Here is a 27,118-nt window from a genome sequence, read left to right as displayed (position 1 = left end):
ACCAGATGAGAAGATCTCTGAATTCTTTGCCAACTCTAAAATTCTGTTGTCACCTTCTGTGTTGTCACTTGGTTTGTGAGCCATATAGAGTAGTGATAGTTTCAGTTTCCTCCACGTTTCTCTTGCATCCTTACTTGTAAGAGTGAAACTGAATATAATGAAAAAATGTAAACCGTTGGTCGCATTTGGTTCTCATTGAAGTTCTCGCAGCATTCCAGAAGTTTGGTGACAAGCTCCTGTTTTTAAAGTGATGAAACATCAGCTTAAATCCGTGGCTTGACAATATTCCATAACAGATTTCTGAAAATAGTCTTTGGAAAAACTCACAAAAGGAGGCAATATTTATAAGGAGCTATCTTGGCTTCAGTTCAAATAAGTTGTATGAAATAAACATCACTTTCTTATCCTGTAGATTTACTGATTTCAAAAGGCCTCTTATCTATTTTTAAGGGATCTAACAAGATATAATTCATATACCATAAAGTTCACCCTTTTAAAGGGTACAATTCAGTGGTTTTTAGTATATTTACAAGACTGTTCAGATTGATCCTTATTTTCTCTTTGCTTGTCCAGAGCATCTATCCCAAAAAAGTGTGCAGTGCTGGCATTCTATCAACATTTGCTGAATGAATCGCTTAATGACTATAAGGGTATATATAACAGAAGGAGGCAGATAATCCTAGCTAAACTCAGATGGAATCACTTGTAGAAACACAAGGAATGATTATGTATTCAGATATAGATTCCCAGAAGCATGCAAATAAATGATTAAAAGAACATGTTTATTTGTAGTATTAACACCTGGAAAAACAATGTAGGCTTGTTAGCATGAGATAAGTTGTCAAGTCTGACATTAGTCCCTTATATATCTCGAATAATTTTATGTAGGACTTAAATTTACAGATACATCTTGGCATCTTCAAAGCAAAATGAATTAACACTTTGGAATTTTTCTTGTTGTTTTAACAGATTATCACTTGAGAAAGGCAGTATCATGACATTCAGTGGAAACGTTTGGAATTTTCCTATGGGTCTTTGTGATTTAGCAACTCATAAAACCAATGAAAAGAAAGTTTGATCACTATTTTATGTCCCTTCTTGGTTATTCTAAATTGAAGGTACAGCAAAAATGTTTTCTGTGGCAACCTCTTTTGTCTTAAGATTGAGTGGCGTAACACATTTGAGAAGCAGCTAAATTATTATTATTATTATTAAATATTTTATTTATTTATTTGTCAGAGACAGCACAGCAGGCTGAGAGAGAAATAGGCTTTCTGCCGAGGGAGGAGCTCAAAGTGGGACTTGATGCCAGGACCCAAGCAGCTAAATCATTGCACATGTACATGCTTTGTTGAGGTAATCATCACTACAGAGAAGGCAAAAAAACTTGAAGAATTTATTTACTTCCCTGTTTCACCTGTAGTTGCGGTGGACATTACCCTCATGTTAAAATCACTGAATGACCATTCTTTATATATCTGTTCAGGCCTTGGCAACCTACTTGACTGCCCTAATGAGCTGGGTTATCTGATGTTTGGGCCTGGAAATGTGTAGTTAAAAACTATTGTGCCTGGAGGAACTAAGCTCTTTTTTAGATCTCTACTCTGCGTTTGGTAGTTTTCATTACCCAGTAGCTATCTTTTGTAACTTGGCTCAAAAGATTTTCTTTCTTTCTTTTTTTTTTTTTTTTAAGATTTTATTTATTTGACAGACAGAGATCACAAGTAGGCAGAAAGGCAGGCAGAGAGAGAGGAGGAGGAAGCAGGCTCCCCACTGAGCAGAGAGCCTGATACAGGGCTTAATCCCACAGGACCCGAGCCAAAAGCAGAGGCTTTAACCCATTGAGCCACCCGGGCGCCCCTCAAAAGATTTTCTTGACTTTGATGCTTCCCATAAAAGCATTTTAAGAAACTATTTAATTACTACTTTTAACTGATTAAAAAATTGTATAAGAAAAGTTTTAATGTATGATTATTGTATATGCTTTTCATTTGAATAAGTAATTACTTAGACTTACAGTCACCTGCACTACAAGTATACAAAACTTATTTTTATTATTATGTTATATTTACCTGATATCATACAAAATATTATTCATTTTGCATCTGGGAGCCCCATTATATATATGAACAAGTTGAAGCTTAGAAAAGGTGACAAGTGTTTGGATAAATAGAGTAAGAAATGTTGGCGAGTCCTCACAAACCAAAGCAAACTTAGGACATTTTCCTTGATTTTAGTATAACTTTAGCAAAAACAAAAACAAAAAAAGTTAGATGTTTTAAAAATACTTATTAAAAGTAGAGAAAACCTTGTTCATTTATTGACACAATTATTCTCTCTAGTAGGCAAGGGAGTGTAAGTTATATGTTTTTGTTTCATTTAATAAACAGTTTACTCAAGCAGAAAACCTGAAAAAAATTGTAGACATATATTGAAATAGATTATAGAACTCCTAAAGAAATGTCCCTATTTTCTAGTAAATAAGTTATATGTATTTAATCTTTCTCTTCAAATTTTGAACTTATTTAATATATTTTAAAGAACTAAATTTCTAACTTGTACTCCCCATGTTTCATGGAATTGAATTCTTAGGGAAATTAAGTGGGTGAAGGTAATTGTTAAAAAGATATAAATTAAAAGAGATAAACTTTGGTTGTTTCGAACGCTATTAAGACAATTAAGTGATAGTGTTAACCTACAAAAGCCAGGTCATTTTTTTTTTTTAAAGATTTTATTTATTTATTTGACAGAGAGAGAACACAAGTAGGCAGAGAGGCAGGCAGAGAGAGAGGAGGAAGCAGGCTCTCTATGTGGGACTCGATCCCAGGACCCTGACATCATGACCTGAGCCGAATGCAGCGGCTTAACCCACTGAGCCACCCAGGCGCCCCAAGCCAGGTCATTTTTGTCACAATTGTCTACATTGAGGTTTTCTTCAGAAAATACTTTTGAAAAGAAAGATCTGTACAATGTAATGTATAAATGTTTGTGGTAGTTTAAGGGAAATTTTATGTGAAAATTTTCCCAATGTTTTTTCAGATATAATATATAGAATATATAAAAATATTGTCAATAAAATCACTTTGACAATGATTAATCATTCTTTAATATTAGTAAAAACGTTAGTAATGACTACTAAAACTGACCTATTCTCTCATAAGAAACTATTCTCTGATTAACTGAACAAATAATCACAAGCTGTAATATATAAATACAATCACTAGAGGAAAGGGATAGATTTCCTGTAGCTTTTATTAACATATGAAGACTGTGAGAATTGTTAGTCTAGACAAGAGAACTGCCATATTTCTTTTGCCTTCCTTATTTTGACAGATTGAAGTGCTTGCAATTTTATATTACCAGGCTTCCATGAATCCCCTACTTAGATATAGTTTAATTTTTGCATACTTACCAGGTGTTTAAAAACTGTGATTGGTTTCTTTTTTTTTTCCAGCCATTTAATTTTTTATTTTTTATAAACATATATTTTTATCCCCAGGGGCTTAAGTGGGTAGAAGAAAAATCAATGAAACAAGATGGAATTGGGAGGGAGACAAACCATAAGTGACTCTTAATCTTTTTTTTTTTTTTTTTTAATGACTTACTTATTTATTTTAGAGAGCAAGAGAGAGGTTGAGAGAGAGAGAGAGAGAGAGAGAGATTGATTGCAGGAGTGGGAAGGGCAAAGCAAAATAATCAAACCATATTTCATGGAGATGGTTAGCTGTAGTCAGTACATATTCATAATTGGCATATATTTTTCATGACTCTTGAGTCTTATATCTTGCATAAGTATACAGATATTTTCTTGTATTTTGCATGATTTTGCATTCTACTGGGAGAATACATTTCTGTAGCAATTTAAAGAGTTCTTGAGAGTGAAATATTTTTTAAAGTTTACTGAGTTTCTTTTGATATTGCTATTTTATTAAAAAATCTTTGGTAACTCGGCTCTGACAATGAAAAATAGAGGACAAATGGCCTTCTGTACTGAAACATCTTTTTCATTTTATTTGTTGTTTATTTCTTTATTCTTGAAATTTAATAAATTTCCCTTCTGTTAATTAGTTATTATTTTCATAGTCAACAGGAGATCATTCTTAGGTTTTCATTAATTTATATTTTTGTGATAGTTGATGGTTCATCCTTGCTCTGAATTTTGCATTTTGGGGGCACTGGGGTGGCTCAGTGGTTAATCATCTGCCTTTGGCTCAGGTCATGATCCTAGAGTCCTGAGATCAAGCCTCACATTGAGCTCTTTGCTTGGCAGGGAGCCTACTTCTCCCTCTCCCTCTGCCTGCCTCTCTGCCTACTTGTGCTCTCTCTTTCTCTGTGTCAGATAAATAAATAAAATCTTAAAAAACAAAACAAAACAATTCTCTTCACTCCTGTGAATATAACAACAAAATATGTTTCTGCAATGAGCATATGGGTTTACTTTTTTTTTACATTTTGTATTTTTTAGTTTTTATTTAAATTCCAGGTAGTTGACATATAGTATTGTATCAGTTTTTGTTATACAATGTAGTGATTACTTACATAACATTACCTGGTGCTCATCAGGACAACTGCACTCCTTAAGCCCATCACCTATTTCATCCATCCTCCTAGCCCTTCTCTGGTAACCATCAGTTTGTTCTCTATAATTAAGACTCTTTTTCTTGATTTATCTCTCTCTCTCTTTTCCTTATGATTTTTTGCTTTGTTTCTTAAATTCTTCAATTCCACATGTGAGTGAAATCATGTGGTTTTTGTCTTTCTCTGACTGACTTATTTTGTTTAGCATTTTACTCTCTAGCACCATCCATGTCATTGCAAATGGCAAGATTTCATTCTTTTTACAGTTGAATATTACATCGATGTGTATATGTATATGTATATGTATTAGTGTGTGTGTGTGTGTGTGTGTGTGTGTATATAGAGAGAGAGAGAGAGAAAGAGAGAGAGAGAGAATATATATACATAGAGATGATACATACTTAAGATTTGAAATATATATAAATGTCTATATAGATAGATGGATAGAGAAGATTGGGTCATATATCGCACATCTTCTCTATCCATTCATCATTGAATGAGCACTTGGGCTGCTTTCATATCTTGGCTATTGTAAATAATGCTGCTATAAACACAGAGGTGCTAATATCCCTTTAAATTAGTGTTTTTGTATTTTTTGGGTAAATACCTATTACTGCAATTGCCAGATCATAGGGTAGTTATTTTTAACATTTTGAGGACCCTCCATACTGTTTCCCACAGGGGCTGCACCAGTTTTTATTCCTACCAACAGTGCATGAGGGTTCCTTTTTCTCCACATCCTTGTCGACATTTATTGTTTCTTGTGTTGCTGATTTTACCCATTCTGATTTGCATTTCCCCAATACTAAGTTGATAAATTCTTTTCAAGTGTCTGTTGGCCATATGTATGTATGTCTTTTTTGGAGAAATGTCTGGTCATGTCTTCTGTCCATTTTTTTAATTGGGGTGATTTTGGGTGTTGAATATATAAGTTCTTTATATATTTTAGATACTAATGCTTTATTGGCTATATCATTTATAAATATCTTTTTAATAGGTTGCCTTTTAGTTTGTTGATTATTTCCTTCATTGTGTAGAAGCTTTAATTTTCATGTCATGCCAATATTTATTTTTGCTTTTGCTCCCCTTGCCTTAGTGGACCTATCTAGAAAAAAGTTGTTACTACTGATGTCAAAAAAGTACTGGCCGTGTTCTCTTCTAAGATTTTTATGGTTTCAGGAGTCTTTAATCTATTTCGAATTTATTTTTGTGTATGGTGTAAGGCAGTGGTCCAGTTTCTTTCTTTTTCATGTTGCTGTCCACTTTTTCCAGCACTTTTGGTTGAAAAGACTATCTTTTTCCCATTAGATATTCTTAATAGCTTTGTCAAAAATTAATTTACTACATAGTTGTGTACTTATTCCCTAGTTTTCTGTTCTGTTATGTTGATTTATGTGTCTATTTTTGTGCTACTACCATACTGTTTTTATTATTATAGCACTGTAATATAACTTGAAATTCAGAATCGTGATCTCTCCAGCTTTACTTTTTTTTTTTTTCAAGATTGCTTTGCTGTTTAAGGTCTTTTGTGATTCATACAAATTTTAGGATTGTTTGTTCTAGTTTTGTGAAAAATGCTGTTGGTATTTTGATAGGGATGGGATTAAATGTGTAGATTTTTTTGGATAGACATTTTAAGAATATTTGTTCTTGCAGTCCATGAGTATGGAATGCCTTTCCATTTCTTTGTGTCATCTTGAATTTTTTTTATCAGGGTTTTACAGTTTTCAGAGTACAGGTCTTTCACCTTTTTGATTATGCTTATTCCTAGGTATCTTATTACTTTGAGTCCAATTATAAATTGTATTGTTTTCTTAATTTCTGTTTCTGCTGCTTCATTATTGGTGTAGACAAATGCAACAAATTTCTGTATCTTGATTGTGTTCCTGCGACTTGCATGAATTTGTTTATCAGTTCTAGCAGTTTTCTTGTCAAGTCTTTTGGATTTTCTATATATAGTATTATATCATCTGCAAATAGTAAAAGTTTTACTGATTTGGATCCTTTTTATTTTCTCTTGTTGTCTGATAGCTGTGGCTAGGACTTCCAGGACTATGTTGAGTAAAAGTGAAGAGAGTGCACATCCTTGTCTTGTTTCTGATGTTAAAGGAAAAGCTCTCAGTTTTTCCTCCTTAAAGATGATGTTAGCTGTGGGTTTTTCATATATAGCCTATATTATGTTGAAGTATATTCTCTCTACACCTACTTTGTTGAGGGTTTTTGTTTTTGTTTTTGCTTCTACTGAAATAATCTTGTGGTTCTTATCCTTTCTCTTATTGATGTGACCTATAACATTGACTTACTTGAGAATACTGAATCACCATTGCAGCCCAAGAGTAAATCCCACTTGATTATGGTGAGTGATTTTTATAATGTATTGTTGGATTCAGTTGAGTTTTGCATCTACATTCTTAAGGCTATTGGCCTGTAGTTCTCTTTTCTGATGGAGATTTTATTTGGTTTTTCTATCTGGGTAATGAGCATATTGGCTTTTAAAGTCATTGAATAAGCGTATATTAAGTGCCTCCTGTATGAAGGACACTATGGTGGAAACTAAGCATTGCCATCAAAGCTTAGAAGAGAAGCAGTATTTTTGAGTTCATTTAAAGGATTTCTAAATATAATTAAAGCAAGTACACTATAAAAAAATCTTTTGTTTTGACAGTGATTTCAAGATTTTCAGAAGCTATATATTTATTTCCCATTAAACAAAAACTATATTCATTCTTATGTATTGAAGAGCTAATGCTGTTTCAAATAAATATAAATTGTTATAGTTTTTTTTTTTTTAAGATTTTATTTATTTATTTGTCAGAGAGAGAGAGAGAGAAAGAGCGCGAGCGAGCACAGGCAGACAGAATGGCAGGCAGATTATTGGGACACCTGGGTGGCTCAGTTGGTTAAGCAGCTGCCTTCGGCTCAGGTCATGATCCCAGCGTCCCGGGATCGAGTCCCGCATTGGGCTCCTTGCTTTGCAGGGAGCCTGCTTCTCCCTCTGCCTCTGCCTTCCACTCTGTCTGCCTGTGCTCACTTTCGCTCGCGCTCTCTCTCTGACAAATAAATAAAATCTTTAAAAAAAAAAAAAAAAAAAAAAAAAAAGAATGGCAGGCAGAGGCAGAGAGAGAAGCAGGCTCCCTGCCTAGCAAGGAGCCTGATGTGGGACTTGACCCCAGGACGCTGGGATCATGACCTGAGCTGAAGGCAGCTGCTTAATCAACTGAGCCACCCAGGCGTCCCTGTTATAGTTTTGAAGTAAAAAAATAATCCCACACAACTCTAAAATGGGTTTTTTAAAAATGTTATTTATTTATTTGAAAGAGAGAGTATGAATAGGGTAGAGGCAGAGGAAGGGGGGAAGCAGGCTCCCCACTGAGCAGGGAGCCAGATGTGAGGCTCAGTCCTAGTACCTGAAGATTCCAGGACCTGAAGGATATGACCTGAGCCAAAGGCAGACACCCAACCATCTGAACCACCCAGACAGCCCTCTAAAATAGGGTTTTAATTTTATAGTTTGAGATAGTTGTTTAAGATCTGTAAGGAAGTATAACAAATATACTAATCAATTGAACAACTAAAATAAAATAGATTGGCTATAAGTCAAAACTGTATGTCATTTATGTCAAGTAATAGAAATTTCTCCCACAGAGAAGACTAATGTGCAATTGACCAGAGGTGAAATCAAGCAGAGAGATTATTTTGACATTGCAGTAATTCCATTAAAAAGAAAAAGAGTGGGGGCACCTGGGTGACTCAGTGGGTTAAAGCCTCTGCCTTCAGCTCTGGTCATGATCCCAGAGTCCTGGGATCTAGCCCTGTTTTGTGTTCTCTGCTCAGCAGGGAGCTTGCTTCCGCCTCTCTCTCTCTGTCTGCCTCTTTGCCTACTTGTGATCTCTGTCTGTCAAATAAATAAATAAAATAAAATAAAATAAAATCTAAAAAATGTAAAAAAAATTAAAAATATTTAAAAAGTGTATTTTTTATTTAAATTCAATTAGCCAACATATAGTACATCATTATTTTTTGATGTGGTGTTCAGTGATTCATTAGTTTTGTGTAACACCCAATGCTCTTCATACCACGTGCCCTCTTTAATGCCCATAAAAAAAAGAGTGTAGTCAAGTCTAATGTGGATACTAGAAAGCTACTAAAGATGGAGTGTATATATTCATGGGGACTACATTCTTTAATTGCAGTTCTGCCATTATTGTTCTCTTATAGATTTCCCATTTTTTCTTAATTTTCTACTCTTCCATAACATTCTACTCTTTCTTAAGGCAATCTGATTGACTCAATCTAGTCATAATTTGCTCCTCGTGGGTCAAGTAGTCCTACCTTCCTCCCCCAGTCTTTGGTTTGGGTGGGGGAAGATTTGAAGGTCACATCTTGTTTTGAGTTTCTCTTCTGAAAGTTAGGGGTATGGTATGTGAAGTGAGAGTAGGAAGTTATACAGGTAGGAAAATGTATTAATAGATTCACACAATAAAACTTAGCACACATGATAAGGTGTATCACAGATCATAGATATTGGTATATACAATCTTTTATCTTTTTGCCTATTAAAAATAGTACTCTCTTATTTACAAATGAAGATTAAGTAAAATATTAAATTAATGTAGCCATTGTTTTGAATTGTGTATTTGTTAACTGTTGACACAATAATGTTGCATAATAACAAGCCACAAAAGTCTCAAAAGCCTACAGGAACGCACATCGTTCTTGTGAACCTGCAGGTAGGGTGCATTTTGGCTGATCTAAGCTCGGTTCAACTGGGAGGCTCTGCTTCAAACCATACAAGTGTCTTAGCTGAGACTTGTCAACTCAATACCTGTTGTTTTCATTCTGATACTAGTGGACTAGGAGAAACATACTGTTCTAGTGACACAATAGATGTATAAGAGAGCAAGCATATTTCAAGCGCCCACCTGTGTCATATTTATAAATATCTCATTGACCAAAACAGTTGGCCATTGTGGAGGAGTCCAAAGCCAAGGGGTAAAGAGAGAAAGCCCACCTTTAGTGAGAAGCTATAAAGTTGCTTATAGAGAGGGGTGAAGAATCAGGGTCAGTGTTTCAGTCTACCACAATTTGTAACTCTAATATAAATCAAACTACTTTTCTGTTTTTCAGCAGTCTGAGTAGGAGTCTTATACATTTTATAAAATCCCTTGCTATAGGGCAAAAATAAGTGTGAAAAGTGAAGAAATAAAAGGGTAGAATACTTTTATATGTTTGTTTTATACTATGTTTTCCTTTTGATATATGTTTACCACATTCAGATTAACATCTTTTGAAAAGTATACTACAGGATGCTTTTGCAGGGTATTTGTTTTGAAGAATAGTATAAAAAATTTCCATAAGTTTCGTATGCAACCACACATACTTCAACTTGATCCTTTATTCTGCATTTACTTTTGGGCATCCTTAAGAATCTGTTAAAAGTCTGAAATTATGCAGTATTGATTTCAGGAAAAGTTGAAGTGGTTACACATGATTGCCTCTGCCTTAAAAGAAATCCTTATTTGGTTCTAATTTGAACAATATTGAAAGCACAACAAAACTAGCTTTCTATTATGTCACCACAAATTTAGCGAGTTATGGAAAGCATTTTGTTTCAAGAATGGAGTTAACTATGTCTTGTCCGCACTTCTAGCCATTCTTGTCATTTCTGGCTACTCTCCAAGCCTGCCTGTTACTCATACAGTTTCTTTCCTAGTTAGAAATGCATCAGAATCCCAGGAACATATGCTGCTGACTGCTAGAAGACTTCTAGTGATGAGAGATTAATGTAATTGCTTTTGTTTGAGAAATATAATTGGTCACAGTTACATACATGTAGCTTATATGAGAAATATGTTTTGTTTTAAACCTCATTATGTTTATTTTTACTTTGCTTTCAAAATTAAACTAAAAAACCCTGAAATGTACATGCTTCCTTCTTTCCTCATACTCCAGAACATTTGGAATAGAAACAGTACAAGTTTGTGTGAAATAAACACACAGGTATCTAAATACACACATAATTTAAAGTTAAAGTATAAAGTTTAAAATGACAAAATATTTGCTAGCCTAAGATTCCAAAAAGAGGAGATTATAATTCCCAAATTAAGTGTCATCTCCTTAAATATTATCTTTATACTATGTTTACTTTACTAAATTGTTTTCTGTAAAACAATTTAATAAAACAAAATTTAGTATATCTATCTATCTATCTATCTATATAGATAGATAGATAGATAGATATATCATGGAAGTGCTCCTCTTCTAGTAAAATGCAATAATTTTCCAGCTTTTTTGTCATTCTAAAGAAAAACTATACCTAAATATATAGATTTAATTTCTGATGATCTCTGAAACCTCAGCAAAGTCTGAGCCTGCAACAGACCTGTGTCCTCCAGAGTTCTGGTTCGCTTACACATACATAGTAGTGATGGCTCTGTTGGTTTTCCCTAATAGGTTCCACCTAGCCCCTGCCTGGCTTTCATAACATGGAATCATAGATCTTTTCTCCAAAGTCCCATTTTTCCCTTTACTTTGAAGATTTGCATTTCAAAAGTTCAGAAATACCATCAGGATGAGAGAGTATACTATTAATACAGCTACCACATACTCTTTTGAATTAGATCGATTATATATTATAAATAAGTAACTACCTAAAAACATTGTTCACAGAATATGATTAGACCTTGCATACCTACATAGTCCAAACATTACATTCCTGACATTTAGGACTTTTAAATGTAAACTGTTCTTTGCTAAGGCCTTCTCATAACTAAAATATGAGTCAGTCACAAACCATAATAGAGTTTGGCTCAGCAGCATGATGAAGTGTTCTGGATGTAGTGAAATGTTTTGCCCAGACTCATGGCAGCAGAATTCCCAGTGGTCACCCAAAATAGAGAAAGAAATGAAGAACAAAATTAAAGGAACTATGCAAACCCTGGCACCAACCTTTCATGGCAATACAGTGTTTTATTGTTGTTAAGAAATGAAAGCACTTAAGAGACTAAACACATAAATAATAATACATGTTGAATTTTCTCTTTCCTAATGACTGAATTTAGCTCTCGACTTGAAATTTTGAAAAAGCATATGTATGTATGTCCTATCAAATGAAATGATATAGTTAGTTCAATAAGAGAAGGAACATAGAATGTCAGACTTTCTGTTGAAATTAAATTAGAAGTTCTGCTATGTAATCTTAGTATATATAGGCTTTAGCATAGATTTACTAAATAAAACCTTGTTGTTAGAAGCTTGTATAGCACATAAAATGTGTCAATCTCATTGAATTAAATGAATCCTGTAATAGTTGACTTGAACTGAACAGTGACCATGTGAAACTATTGCCAAACATTTAAAATATAAATTCGATTATTTATTGGAGCCGTGGTTTTGATGTATTTTCTCCTGATGTTTTTCTTTAATGAATGTTGTGCTTGAGTTTCAAATTTCATATCAAGTCCCAGAATATTCCTTTTTACACACCACCCGATGTGGTGACAGCAAGCTGTCCCCTAGCACAAAGCCTCTCACTGCACTGAGGGCAGACCTCTACTTCGCACAGTCTCCTCTCAGGCAGGAAAGGTGGAGTTTTCCTTTGCCAGGGTCAAAGGAAATGACTGGCCAGGCGTGATGGTTGTACTGATCATTGTGGGGATTTCAGCTTGGTTCATTTGCTTTCAACTTCAAGCCCTCACTTGAGCGTGCATACAGAAAATGAAGTGGTAGGTCTCAGCATCTTGTTTTCACTCTGATGAATAAAAGTTGTTTTGAGTGTAGATTAGACTTTTCCCCCCAGTGAATTTCAGTAGCACATACACAGTATAGAGTAGAGCATCATGGGGGTGCCTGGGTGGCTCAGTGGGTTAAGCCTCTGCCTCCAGCTCAGGTCCTGATCTGGGATTGAGCCCTGCATTGGGCTCTCTACTCAGCAGGGAGCCTGCTTCCTCCTCTCTCTCTCTCTGCCTGCCTCTCTGCCTACTTGTGATCTCTGTCAAATAAATAAAAATAATTAAAAATCTTAAAAAAAAAAAAAGTAGAGCATCATGTAGTAAAGTGCTCTTTGAGTGACCTCATAATGACCTATTAAGGGTAATGCACATTTGAAAGAGCTTAGTTATTCCTTCAGGTTTACTCATGATTTGTGTGGTGTTTTGTGTAGCTCTTTCTGAAGTAGTGATGTGTTGATTACATTCCAGTCTCCCAAGTGGGAGATTTTCTGAACAAAACATACGTATTTGTCTAAAGCTCTTTTAAGTTATCATTTTGAGTATGAAGTTATTGAGTTACCATCCAATAGGATTTGATATCATAAAATTTATACATGATGGCATGAGAGGCAAACAAAAGCTAGGAAATCAATAGGATTTGGATTGATTCTAAATATCATTGTGATAGAAGGCAACTTTGATCAATGCACTTTTTTTTTTTTTTTTTTTGGCCTATTCTATTGCTTGGGGTCCTTTGTTTATTTTGGAATTATACACCAAAAAAGAATGATGTTGCCTTCCAAAGCAATTGCTCTTATTGACAGCTCTATAATTTTTCATTTTCTGTTAAGAAGTATTATCATTAAAGAGGACTAATATGCAAAGGAAATCAAGGTGAGGTGAACTGATTAGCAGATTTTTTCTATTTTTTATTATTTTCAATTAGTGAACATATAATACATCATTAGTTTTTGATGTAGTGTTCAACAATTCATTAGTTATGTATAACACCCAGTGCTCATCACAACACATGATCAATGTACTCTTTTTTTTTTTTTAAAGATTTTATTTATTTATTTGACAGAGAGAGAGAGAGATCACAAGTAGGCAAAGAGGCAGGTAAAGAGAGGTGGGGGTCGGGGAAGCAGGCCCCCTGCCGAGCAGAGAGCCCTATGTGGGGCTTGATCCCAGGACCCTGAGATCATGACCTGAGCCGAAGGCAGAGGCTTAACCCACTGAGCCACCCAGGCACCCCTCAATGTACTCTTTTATATTAGTAACATATCTACTGTATTAAATTTGCTAAACTTATGCAAATAAGTTCTTTTTTTCTGATAAAAATGCAAAAATAACCAGGGTTTTTTTTTTTTTTAAATGGAAATCTCTCTATGGTAAAAAGTATATGCTAGGCATACATAAGTTGTAAGAATGGAAATCAAAATCTCAGAGTTTAAAAGGCACTAATTCACTGAACAGTATAAATGATCTTTGGTAACATGAAGAGATTCTCACTGACAAATTCCTGTAATATGCACATTTATTGAAGAAATCAGAGCAACAAAATTCTGTTGTTGAAATAATTTTTTTTTTTTTTTTTTTTTTTGGCGGGACTGTTAGTTAAAAGGTGTATTGAAAAGCAATCTTTATGGGATTGTCACATCTTTGGAAATGTATGAACTCATACTCATATGTATGAACTCTAAGCATCATTTTTGGTGTAATGTCTGTCACAGTTTATGTGGTCTAGGTAATAATATTACTTGAGAAACTTAATTTGGGGGTGTCAGTTTCATAAAAGTAAAAAGACAATAAGTATTTTTGCCACTAAAAAAGCAACTAATCACATACTGTATGTCTTGATGCATCTTTTACTATTTTAAAATTTTGTGTACTTCATGTCTATCTCACCAACCATTTAGATTTTAGTCATTTCTGAAAAATGAATATCTATGATTGCATCTTTTAAGAAAAAGAAACAAATTATTTTTAGACATTTTTAAAGCAGTAACTTTTATTGATATCTATAGAGAATTTATCTAGTCCCCTTACTTATTATATATTCCTACCACTTCCCCACTCAATGATTAGTAGTTTTCAGTGGCATTGTTAAAGCAAACCTTCACAGATTATTTTCCCTTATTGTGAATAAGAAAAAACTTAAAAATGAAAAAAAAAACTGTAGATAAAATAGTATTTGTAGAGTAGATATCAAATCTAAATTTCTTCAAAGTCATTTTCTTATTGATATCAAATGCATATTTTGTTTGAAAGCTCATTGTCTTCATGCATAGATTAGAAGCTTTGGTCTAATATATTCAGCTTGCACTCTAGCTCTGGCTCTGGCTCTTTCCACACACAGATCTCTGGAAAAAAATCACTGGGCTCGAGATAGGAGGCTGGCCATTGCTTTTCTTAGATAAATGACTTGACATTTCAATGCCTTAATTTTGATTCTGTGTAAAATAAAAGAGATGGACTTGATGATATTTAATGTTCCTCCTCAAATTTTAATACATCTACCTGCAAATATATGGATTTCTGAGCTTTTAGTGTACTATAAACTCTATAGTTCCCAAAAGGAAAAAGAAATGGGTTGTTTTTCATTCTTATTTATTAAGAACCATTTTATGTAGTTTGTAAGAAGGTTTGAATTAAAAAAAAATGTTTTAGATATGTGTTCATCCTTATTCACTAAGAACCACTTTATTTAGCTTGCAGAGATGTTATGAATTTAAGAGCATGCTTTCAATTGTGGTTGATTAAATGACCACAATGAAATTACTGATTTATTAACTGGGGGATCAGTTCATAATGGACCCTGATATTGTAGTCAATTCCTTAACCTTGTCTATAACATATTACCTTTGTAATTTCAATTTAAATCAGTGATATGCCATGTTTTATAGTTAGAGCTACATGTATGACTGATCTGATAATTGATATTGCTAATTAATGATTACTTATTGAGTATGCTGATTTATTCACTTAAAAATTAAAAATTAATCCCCAAGATATAATATCATTCTTGATTCACTGCAGAATAAAATGACAGACTACATATTACAGAAAAAGGTTGTTATAGAAGCTTTGTACTCATTTCATAGCAACTATTTACACAGTTTAGAAATAATGAAATTTTTTCTTTTTAAATATCTATTTAACAATTCAGCAGCCAGAATATCAAGTACTCTTCCTTCAGCATAAAAAGTTTGGTAAAAGTACTTAAAGCCACATTTTTTAAATTTAAATTTTACCTTTATTAAACCAACAAAAGACAGCCTGTTTTTAAATTAATTGGTCATTAGCCCCCTTAATCTCAATCATGTTTTTGTTTCTAAATATAATCATTCATTTAGCAGGGTTTCACTGCCTAAGGATCAGGTGTCTCAGCCAAGAAAGTCATTATTCTGCAGGTCTTTAGAGGTGGTGGTATTGGACAATACCTATGGCTCAACCATTAGCTGCAGCTGATGTTTTGTTATGAGTAAGTCAACCACAAAGTTACCAACTGCCCTTGTAATTGTAGCAGGTGAAACCACATATGTTTTTGAAGCATCAACTACCTAAGCACAAAGGTCAATATTTGATAGGTGGCATAAATGTGCAAGTGCCTTATCTTCATGGTGTAATGTTTCTTTAACCTTGAAGAGTAAATTTTCACAAACTTTCAGAATAGATACCTTGGAAATGCCCCCTGGACTTAAATTATGGAAGCTGTTGGCAGTTTCTGTTTTGTTTTTATTTTAAATATAGCCACTTGTGAAGAAAGTTTTGGAGTTCAAAATGTGGACAAAATGTGAACAAAATGTGTTATTTTATTTATTTTATTTTAATTTTGAAAGATGATTATTTTATTTTAATTTTGAAAAATGAATATTTAAGTGCAATTATTTTATTTCAAGTCTAAACAATTGAAAGATAAACATAAAACACTGAGTGGCAGTGCTAGGACTAAAAACTTAGCTGTGCAGTAGTTTTTGATTTGTCTCTTTAAGAGAAGAATGTATTTTTCAACATATACATTTCTTAGCTTAGGAACTATATTGTAGACTATTTTAAAATCTTAGAATTTTAAAATGAACTACTAATAGCCCTTGTCTGTATTATGAAAGTGATCTCATTTGTACAGGAAGAAATCTTTAAAAATTTTAGTCTTAATTCTTTTTTTTTTAAGATTTTTTTATTTATTTACTTGAGAGAGAGACAGTGAGAGAGAGCATGAACGAGGAGAAGGTCAGAGAGAGAAGCAGACTCCCCATGGAGCTGGGACCCCGATGCGGGACTCGATCCTTGGACTCCAGGATCATGACCTGAGCCGAAGGCAGTCGTCCAACCAACTGAGCCACCCAGGCGTCCCAAAGTCTTAATTCTTGTTTCCAGATATCTTTTCTAAGCTATTAATGTTTCACTCCTGTGTTTTATATTTATATGATACCATATATCCTATGATAAATGATATGCAAACAATTCATATCAATTCATATAAAATCTTAGAAAGCATTATAATGGAATAAGACTTTTAGGTTAGTAGCAGATCTAAGAGCTAGCCAAGCACATGTTAGGCTCTGGAGTCATCGGGAAGGTGGTAACTGGCAAGGGCAAAATGTAAAGCAATTCAAAGAATTATCCATGGTGTGGGAGACAAACTTTTTGAGATCAAGATGTCGACAATATTTCTATTATCAAACCCCATTCCTTTCCTGCAAGGGATGAGAACTGTCTTGTTTTCTTCTGTAGTTTTAGTGATTAATATATGCCTGTTGTGTGATAGATTCTAAAATATTGAATTAATAAATACTGGAATCAGTGAGAACCTCATCACAAATAGGGTCCATGGTCCTGAAATTCTTGGTAGGTAGAAACATGGCACAGAGGAGCAAGAGAAGTGAAGGGATTGCAGGATGACACCTACCTGTGCTAAGGAGTTCATATCTCCTTTTCTACATAATTCATTACCCTGGTCTATTGGGAGAACTGAGAAAAGTCATGCTAAATAGTTTTTGAGGATATCTGAGGAATTGTGGAATAAAAAAGAGATACAGAGCAATTAAGAGAAATATCTATATTTCTGTCCCCCAAGAAAGATATAGGAAGTTCTTAACTTTTTAATTGGTAAGTTGACACTGATTTTAGGAAAAAGGATAGCCTGACATTAAATGAATAACAATGGGGTATCCAAAAAATAACATGTGCATATAGCAGATGCAATGATGAAATGTTCTAAATCTGTTTTTATAATTGGTTGACTATAGATACATTCAGAAATGTTTAGTTTTGGACTCATTAGTATTAAACTAAATTTATTCTTTCTAATAAAATAGGAAAGCTCAGGGGCACCTGGCACAGTTGGGTAAGTAAGTGTCTGCCTTCAGCTCAGGTCATGATCCCAGGGTCCTGGGATTAAGCCAGGGGTCCAGCTCCCTACTCAACGGGGAATCTGTCCCTCCCTCTCCATCTGCCTGTCCCCCAGCTCATGCTCTTTCTCACTCTCTTAAAGAGATAAATAAAATGTTTGAATAAAATAAAGTAAAATAAAATAAAATAAATAGGAAAACCATTTCTATACCTGAAATAATGAAATTAGCCAAAATCTCATAGAGCATACATGATCAGAGATTTCAAGAGCTGTATTTAAGAATCAATATAATAGTCTTCTTTTCTATTATTCTATTTTTTCTTAAATTCTGACAGAGAGGGGCACTTGGGTGGCTCAGTTGGTTGAGCGATTGCCTTTGGCTTGGGTCATGATACTGGGAGTCCTGGGATCAAGTCCCACATGGGGCTCCCTGCTCAACAGGGAGTCTGCTTCTCCTGCTGACCTTTCTCCATTCATGTTTTCTCTCTTTCTTTCTCACTCTCTCTCATTCTCTCTCTCTCCAATAAATAAATAAAATCTTAAAAAAAATTCTGACAGAGAGAGATTTATTGACTGACCCACGATTGTATGGCTAGTTAGTTCATATGTAAGTGATTCAGATTTCCAGACAGAAATAATATGTGCATTTGGTTGTGACATATTTTTCAAATGATTCGTTGGTTTATTGAATATACACACTTAGACATGAGAGACAGTTTTGCATGGCAGTAGAGAAAACTTACTTTCCAGCTCTGTGTCATTGGGCAATTACTTAACCTCTTTACTTTTGTTAACTAGTTTCTCTACTGGGAACATAATGATATTTTCCTCATAGGGCTCTTTAGAGAACTTTTAAAGTGTGTGTATGTGTATGTATATGTATGTATGTACACACACATATAACCTAAAACTATGTCTAGCATTTAGTATATTAGTTACTTTGTTATAATTATTAAAATACAGAAGGGGCTTGTTCAATTCATGCACTCACCATTTTTAATGAGGTAACTTTCTAGAATACCCAGCATGTTTCTAGTGCATGGTACTATTTCCCAATGCATCTTTGATGTCATATTTAATTGGTACCAATATGGATTTCCCTTATCTCAACTAGTGTTCTTTCTTATGCACATACACATGCACACACACACCACAACTCATACACTTTGATAAACACACACATTCAGATTCATATTCTCTCACAAATACACTTATAAAATATCTTTCTCTCTCTTTCACACACACACACGAGCATAAACAAGGTTGGCATGTTGGTTTCCAATTAGACCAAATCATAAAACTACAGATGAAAGACAATTTAGAATTGAGAAAAAACTCTATTAAGCTAAAATGTCGGAGTTGATGGGCGCCTGGGTGGCTCAGTGCGTTAAGCCGCTGCCTTCGGCTCAGGTCATGATCTCAGGGTCCTGGGATCGAGTCCCGCATGGGCTCTCTGCTCAGCAGGGAGCCTGCTTCCTCCTCTCTCTCTGCCTGCCTTTCTGCCTACTTGTGTTCTCTGTCAAATAAATAAATAAAATCTTTAAAAATAAATAAATAAAATGTCGGAGTTGAATAATGAGGTATTTCCATCCATTATCTCTTATTCTTCATTTATTTTTCTACTGTGTTTTAAGGATTGTGCACACATATATGAAAATTCAGGCATCTATAATATGAAGATAATTATTAATTTCTAAAAGCATTAATGGTTATACTTTTGGATGACCATTGGTCATTTATTCTTAAATCCATATTTTTCAAGCTTTTGAAAAAATATATATCTATATATATCAAAGCTCCTCCTACATGAAAACTTCATATGCATTCAGTATGTTCCAGAGATGAGATTATAAGTTTGACTTTGGGTTGTAGGACCTGGAATTCTGGTTTATAAAATCCTTTTCCTTAAAGTCTCTCCCTAGTTCTAAGGAACTCCTAGGTTTGTGCTCACACCTTTAAAACCAAGATTAACTTTTTATCAAACACTTCCCTACTATTAAGAGGTGGAATTAGAGGTGTCATAATTCTTTAGTACTTAATTTTATATATTGTTTTCTGGGTTTTTCTTTTTATCATTTGCTCATCCACTTATTAGTCTAGCTATGTTATCGTTCCCATCCATTCCCTGTCAGAGAATTATGACAGTCCTACCTCTTGCTTCCCCCTCAACCCCACTCCACCTCCTCCCAGAAAAGAAGAAACCAGAATTCTTTTACTCTCTTCTCTTTCCTCAAATTCGTCTGCATTGCTCTGAGATCTGATGGAGTTTTTACAGTTTAACTATAAAATATGACATTTCATCCCATGAGAAAAATGTCTTAGTTATATCCTAGCTAAATGGCTGGATGGTTTTTCTCCATGACTTAATTTTGTGGCCCAACTGGGGAAACTTACAATTTTATTAGCAGCTGTCTTCCCTTTTCTCATCAGATATACAGCTTTTAGCACCTAACTCAAAAGAGAAAACACATGGTTTGAAGTTCATATTTAGAATTCACAAACCCTTCCTTCTAAACAATTTTTCTGAGGCAGAGAAGCAAACAAATAACTCTGACTCGGATCTTTCAAACAAAACTGTTAATATTTGCAGTCTATATAAACAGTACATTTGTTTAGCTGTAGTCACATTTAGAAGTCCTGATATGAGGGGAACTAGAAAGAAAAGAAGATGCACGTATTTTCCCCCATGAGTTGGGAGTTCACTTTAAAAAGGAAAATGGTGAGAGTCTCTTAAAACTAAATGTGAATGTCTTTATTTCTCCCAGACATTGCTAATATGTAAACATTTCATGAAGAAATTCTACACCCCCTCATTTGTGTGTCTGGTGACATTTAATGGTTGAATGGCAGGTGGTCCTAAGTCTGGGCAGTTCTTCCATGGTGCACAAATCTGGGGATTAAATCAACAGTTAATCAGTGGGCCTTTTCTTGTATAAACTCCAAGGCACCCCTATAAAGTCAGTTACTATCAATAAGTCAAATATTTTTACTTGGATTTTATAGTTTTTGTGAAGATTTCACAGCTTCCTTTAGGATATTTTCTGTTATTTGGATGTTATATAAAGTTCTGATTCCCTTTGGAAGGCTTAGCTGGCCAGTGGGATCCTGGTATACGTCTTAACTGGTACCTTGCAGGCATGTGGGACATTCCTCTGTTTCTTTCTCTCCTGGTAGGTTGAAATAACACTTCAGGATATCAATGACAATCCGCCAGTATTTCCAACAGACATGCTGGATCTTACCGTGGAGGAGAACATTGGAGATGGCTCTAAGATTATGCAGCTGACAGCGATGGATGCTGATGAGGTAACTCAGAGCCTGAATTTGTTTTGAAACCTAACATTCCAGGGATCTATTGAATTTCTACTATATGGTGACCACTTTTGGGATCCAATAATCAAGGTTTAGCATTGTATGCTCTTTTCCAAAGAATATTAATTGTTGAAATGTGATATAAGAGGGCTAAGATAGAGATTATCGAGAGGTAATTTTGCTTTGATCAGCAGTTTATTCAGTTAATTGCTGGTTGCATTTAGGTTTCTTAGTCAAATTATTTTCTCAAATAATAAAAAATATCTACAGATATAACCTTGTATTTATGTCTTTATCATTCCAATTTGCTCTCATAGCAGCTAAAGATTGCTGTTTTAATTTGCATTTGGAAAAAACAGGTTATTTAAAACTAAAATATTTTAAAGTCTATGCTATAGTTTTTCACTTAAATTGCATATATCCGTAAAACAAAATAAATGATTTAATAACAGCCTTATACATTTTAAGGAAATTATCTAGGTAAGCTAATAATTTTTCAAATCTGTTAATAAACAGAAATTTCTTGGGGCGCCTGGGAGTCTCAGTCAGTTAAGCATCTCACTCAGCTTGGGCTCAGGTCATGATCTCAGGGTCCTGAGATAAAGCCCCACATTGGGCTCTGTGCTCAGTGCAGAGTCTGCTTGAGATTCTTTCTCTGTTCCCTTTTACTTCTCCCTGAACCCCCCCCCCACCTCAAATAAATATCTTTTAAAAAGGAAACAAATTTCTTACTAATGGTGAATGTGAAATTTGGGGCACAATTTAGATTACTATCTTCTGTATTTGTATTTCAAATTTAGCTATTTAATCACAGTGTTCTAAATGGCTAACGATTTATATTATTTGCAGTTTATGATTTTTCTGTGAAAAAAAGCCCATTACCTGTTTTTTTTTCCCTTCTTGCTAGGTAAAGGAATTAATTAATGTTATGTAATTATGAAAAGAAGGATAACTTTCTCTGACACCAGTATCCCCTCCACATAAAGCTAAGCCCGACACACATCAGATGATTTAATTTTTTAAATTTCCCTCCCTTAACAATGATGTGAGAGATACTGATGATGGCATTATCTTTCCAGGCAAATGCCAGAGTAAAGGTAAGAAAGAGAAGAAGAGAGGGTTTTATATTTAGTTAGAGTGTGAAGTCTTGATCTGGCACCTTAGGAAGAAGATATCTGCCTTGATGTCTGCTACTTCTCTTTCTAGTCAGTTTGACTTGGAGGTTTCCAGCATTTGTACAGGAACAGATCTCAAATGGAGTTTTCTCTAACTGTGAGATGTTATTCCACAAGTCCCTGGAGTTTGGTTGCCATCTGAGTAGTGAGAAGGACATGGTACAGTCTTTACCAAGGAAATTGAAGGGACATCTTTGTTCTTAGCAATTCCGAATCAGAGGGATGAGAGAAAATTGGAAATGTTACTTTGGTGAGTTGTGGTCAGATATTAGAGAAAGCTAGAATTCAGGATCTAGTCCAATGTATATGTAACAAAACATCAAAGACAATTAACAGATTTAGGATCCAGTATCTAAAAAGGTACAAACATAATTCTTTCTACAATTACTCCCATTTTAAAAAGATAATTGTAGTAAAACTAATTTGTTTGCATTATTTACAAAAGTCATTATTTACAATTTCTTATGTAAGTGTAATAAAAATAGTGACTGACTAAGGTTATAAGAACCTTGCTGAATCCTTAGAAACAAGGTTCCATGTCAGTTTTTCCAAGGGGCTTTTTTGGCTCCATAAAATCAACCTTAGTTCCTTAAAATTGTTCGATCATATGTGAATCTACACAGATCTTTCTCAAATATGACATTTCAATCAAGTCTTGGTAATATAACCAGTATTTCCAATTGTCCTGTTGAAGGAGAATGGATTCTCATTGAATTTGTGCAAATAACTATATTGCCATGAAACAACTATATTACCAGAAAAAATAGTTTCTGAATTCTGGAGGGATCAGGTAGGGAGAAAAAGCAAATGCTTTATCTTTGTTTACAAAGGTATACTTTACCAATCTTCTATAAGTCATAGCAAATAGAAATAGAAAAGTAGAAAAGAAAAAAAAAGTTCCTTACATCTGGTAAAACAAAACATTAAAAACCGGCAGTGTTTTAAACAAAAGTCAAACAAAATTATAATCATCCTCCTTAGTTCAGTTAGTCGTATGTAATTAATGCTTGTCCTACTTGTATCCATTTTTTTTTATTAGCTCTGGAAATTCTTACTCCATTTAGTTTTGTTTTGTTCTGTTTAAAGATATTTATTTATTTATTTACTTATTATTTATTTGTTTGACAGAGAGAGAGAGAGAGCACAAATGGAGGGAGCAGCAGGCAGAGGGAGAGGGAGAAGCAAGTTCCCCACTGAGCAGGGGCTCTGATGGAGCAATGCTCGATCCCAGGAACCTGGGATCATTACCTGAGCCAAAGGCAGTGCTTAATGGACTAAGCCACTCAGGCATCCCTTGTTTTGTTTTTATTTGAAAGTTATCAGAAACCTGTATTTTGGAGTATTTTCCATGAGTCTTCTTGAAGATGAAACATTTTTGCCAAATATCAGAATGAAACAACTGCCTATAAATGACAAAAGACTTAAAAATAGCCACAGTTAAAAATCTGATGAGATTTCACTACAATTTGCAAGGAAATGTGTGTAAAATGTTACATATCATTTTAAGATAATAACTGGAATTATGACTGAAAACATTGTGCCACAACATATCAGATTTCCAGGAATTCTACACTATTTCTGGAACACTTATAACTTATCCCTATACAACATAAAAATGCCTTCATATTATTTCTTATTTGGCAATGTTTTCCACATAATTTAAAATATCAAAAAAACTTAATTATCTTTAATGACTTAATATTTTTATAAGGAGAAAGACCAAATGTTTTGAGATGTTTCAGGGACCCTCTTAAAATCAAAGTTAATTCAAGTCAAAAAAACTTCATTTAGAATTTGTATTTTAGGAAGGTTGTCAAAAAATATCAAAAGGCTTTAAGATCATAAGTCACTATGGGCATTTAAGACCATAAATCACTATGAAACAATATTCAGTTATCTATTTAACCACAGTGACAATTAAAGACTTCATAGGCAGGGTGCCTGGGTATCTCAGTGGGTTAAGCTGCTGCCTTCGGCTCAGGTCATGATCTCAGGGTTCTGGGATTGAGTCCCGCATCGGGCTCTCTGCTGAGCAGAGAGCCTGCTCCCTCCTCTCTCTCTGCCTGCCTCTCTGCCTACTTGTGATCTCTCTCTGTCAAATAAAAAAAAAAAAAAATCTTAAAAAAAAAAAAAGACTTCATAGGCAAATATAGAAGACTTCATGGTTCTGAGTAAAACTTAATTCTTTTAATATTGAGAGTCCTAGGCTTCAGTAATAAAAGATTTGATAAAAACAACACAGGAAATTATTTTGATGAAACAGAATTCTTGTTTTTTAGGTATATCACTTTGAAAGGTAAGGAAATCCTTTTATAATCTCCAGTGAGAGCAGACCAATGGACCAAGAAAATTTTGTCCTTTTAACAGATAGAAAACAAAATTCTGATTTTGCACCAGGTTACTTTGATATTAGGACTCATTTGTTTAATTAAATTCATTCTGATCTTAGGCAGATCATAAAATTCATTTTCCTCAATATCCTTAGTGCTTTTAGTTACACACATTAGAATTTTTCACCCTTAGAAGCCTTTGATTTCTAACAAAAGCTAAGAAGTAAGCAATTGTAAACTGTCTTTTATGTTAGCATTCTGTGGATTGGCAGACCTATAAAATTTTTTTTGTAATTTCTAGAAACATGTACTTTCATGGACTATCTTTAGTTTATCTGTAAAAGGAAGCTAAAAGTACATAAGCTTATGTTCAATAACATGTTTCAATATTTCATTTTATTTGGAAATGATCTGGATATTCAATGGATATAACTTGACTCATCACTTAACATAGCCTAGCAAAACTTTAAGGCTTTAGTTTACCAAAAAGATTTGAGGAAACTAAAAAGTTTACCTAAAACTTCATATACTAATATTTATTTATTGTTGTTAACAATTATATTTGGATTACTTATGAAAATTTCAAAATGACAAGTTATTTTTATTGCTGACAAATTTTATAACAGGGATAGCATAAACTTTATTTGATTAATAAATCCAGGTAAAATAAATGTTGTATGACTGCATTATAGTCTATGCTGAAAACTCTAACGACATGTATATTTTAATTAGGACAAAAAAGTTGAATCAGCTTTAATATTGAATGTTTTCCCAAATTACATGAACCCAAAAAGCATTTGGGTTAGTTTGCATTATATTTTTGAGAAGTTTTATGAATATTAAATTTATATAAGTTCATATTTTTTTAAGCCAATTAAATATTGCTCTTCCACAAATTAATTTTAGTAATACCATCTGGAGGTAAAGGTGGTAGAAGTTTCTACAGCCAGATGGTAGTATTAAAATTAATTTTAATATATATTACTAAATATATATATTATATACAATATATTTTATATATAACATACATTATATATATAAACTATGTTGTACATAATATATATAATATATATAAACATATATAACATATATATAACACATAGATATATATACATATATAAATACTCTTACATAAATATGTGTATATATGTATTTATACATCGACACAGACATAGACATACACACACACACACACACACACACACCGTGCTTACAGAAATATTTAGAAAGAGAGACATTGAGACACCTGGGTGGCTCAGTTGGTTTAGAAACCGACTCTTGGTTTAGCTCAGGTCATGATCTCAGGGTTGTAAGATTGAGCCCTGTGTCAGGCCTCATGTTCCGTGTAGAGTCTGCTTGAGATTCTTTCCCTCTTCCTCTCCCAGACTTTCTCCTCTGCCTCCCTCTCTAAAAGAAAGGAAGAAATCTTAAAAAGAAGAGGGACATTAGGGGCGCCTGGGTAGCTCAGTGGGTTAAGGCCTCTGCTTACGGCTCAGGTCATGATCCCAGGTCCTGGGATCGAGCCCCACATCGGGTTCTCTGCTCAGCAGGGAGCCTGCTTCCTCCTCTCTCTCTATCTCTCTGGCTACTTGTGATCTCTGTCTGGCAAATAAATAAATCTTTAAAAAAAAAAAAAAAGAAGAGGGACATTATACCTTCTGTATACTCAAGATTTCCCACTAGTGCAAATTCTAAATGACCTTCTTCCCCTCATTTTTTTTTTTCTGATAAGGATTACCTTCCCAAAGTTCATACATTAACATTTACATCTCAAAGGCACAGTGAAGAATACAAGTTATAAGCTTTTTAAGATAAGAAGGAGATGCTTGGGAATCTTGGATGCTTTGGGATACTTGGGTAAAAAAGAGTAGATGAACTTTCAACTGTTCTAGAGCTGGAGTTTTAGTTTTGCAAAGATTTGTAAGATAAAGACAGTTGCTCTCAATTCCTCAAAGAATTGGGTTGCAACTTAAATGACATCATAGGTTGATTCACCCATAAATCCTTTTACAAGGGCTTTAGAATGTTTTTCTTTCCTTCTGGAGTCATAGTTTTATTTTAGCTTAGGTTAGACAGCTTAAAAAACAAAAAACAAAAAACAAAAAACAAAAAAACCTCTACGCTCTGCAATTTAGCCAATTTCTGACCACAGAGCTACTTTGTAGTTTTAACTGGGAAAAATAGTAAATATTTCTGGCAGTATTGAATAACCCCTTGGACTGAAGAGGTATCCCCAAAGAGGATGCATAAGATATTTTGTTTACCTCCTTCTACTGGGCACTACAGGCAGAGATCTAGGAGAGCTGACTCTGGCAAATATCCTCACTCTTAGCTGGCTTCCACCAGTTTTTTCAGGATCCCATCTGTACCTCTGGTATTTACCAGAATTTGGCTAGGTTTTTCATTATTTTTAACTTTAGTTTCCCCTTGGTTGTCTGAGAATAACAGCAGTTTACCAGAAAATCCCTTAGAGTCCCATCAATTTGGGGAGATCCCCAACAACAACGAGCCCTTCTTCAAGAGTCGACGTGTAGTGTCTGTAAGGCCATTAACTTGGCAGACTTTTTGCTTACAGTCATATAAAGGGAATTCAGACAGAGGATTACTAGAGTACTCAAATAGAAGATAGAAGGAAGCAGTAAGATTTACATCAGCTCT

General features: G+C 34.1%; 1 protein-coding gene across 1 annotated transcript in view; it reads left to right on the top strand.

Annotated features, from left to right (window-relative positions):
* FAT4 (FAT atypical cadherin 4) overlaps positions 1-27,118 on the top strand; it is a 179,732-nt gene that overhangs the window by 58,610 nt on the left and 94,004 nt on the right. Inside the window, exon 3 of the mRNA XM_082727577.1 lies at positions 20,818-20,949. Within this exon, the coding sequence (XP_082583703.1) occupies positions 20,818-20,949 (132 nt within the window). The remainder of the gene's footprint in view (positions 1-20,817; positions 20,950-27,118) is intronic.

The sequence above is a fragment of the Mustela nivalis genome, assembly GCF_964662115.1.
Source record: "Mustela nivalis genome assembly, chromosome: 4".
In the NCBI taxonomy this organism is placed as follows: domain Eukaryota; kingdom Metazoa; phylum Chordata; class Mammalia; order Carnivora; family Mustelidae; genus Mustela; species Mustela nivalis.
The sequence above is the reverse complement of the archived record's forward strand: the minus strand, read 5'-3'. Positions and strand labels throughout refer to the sequence as shown.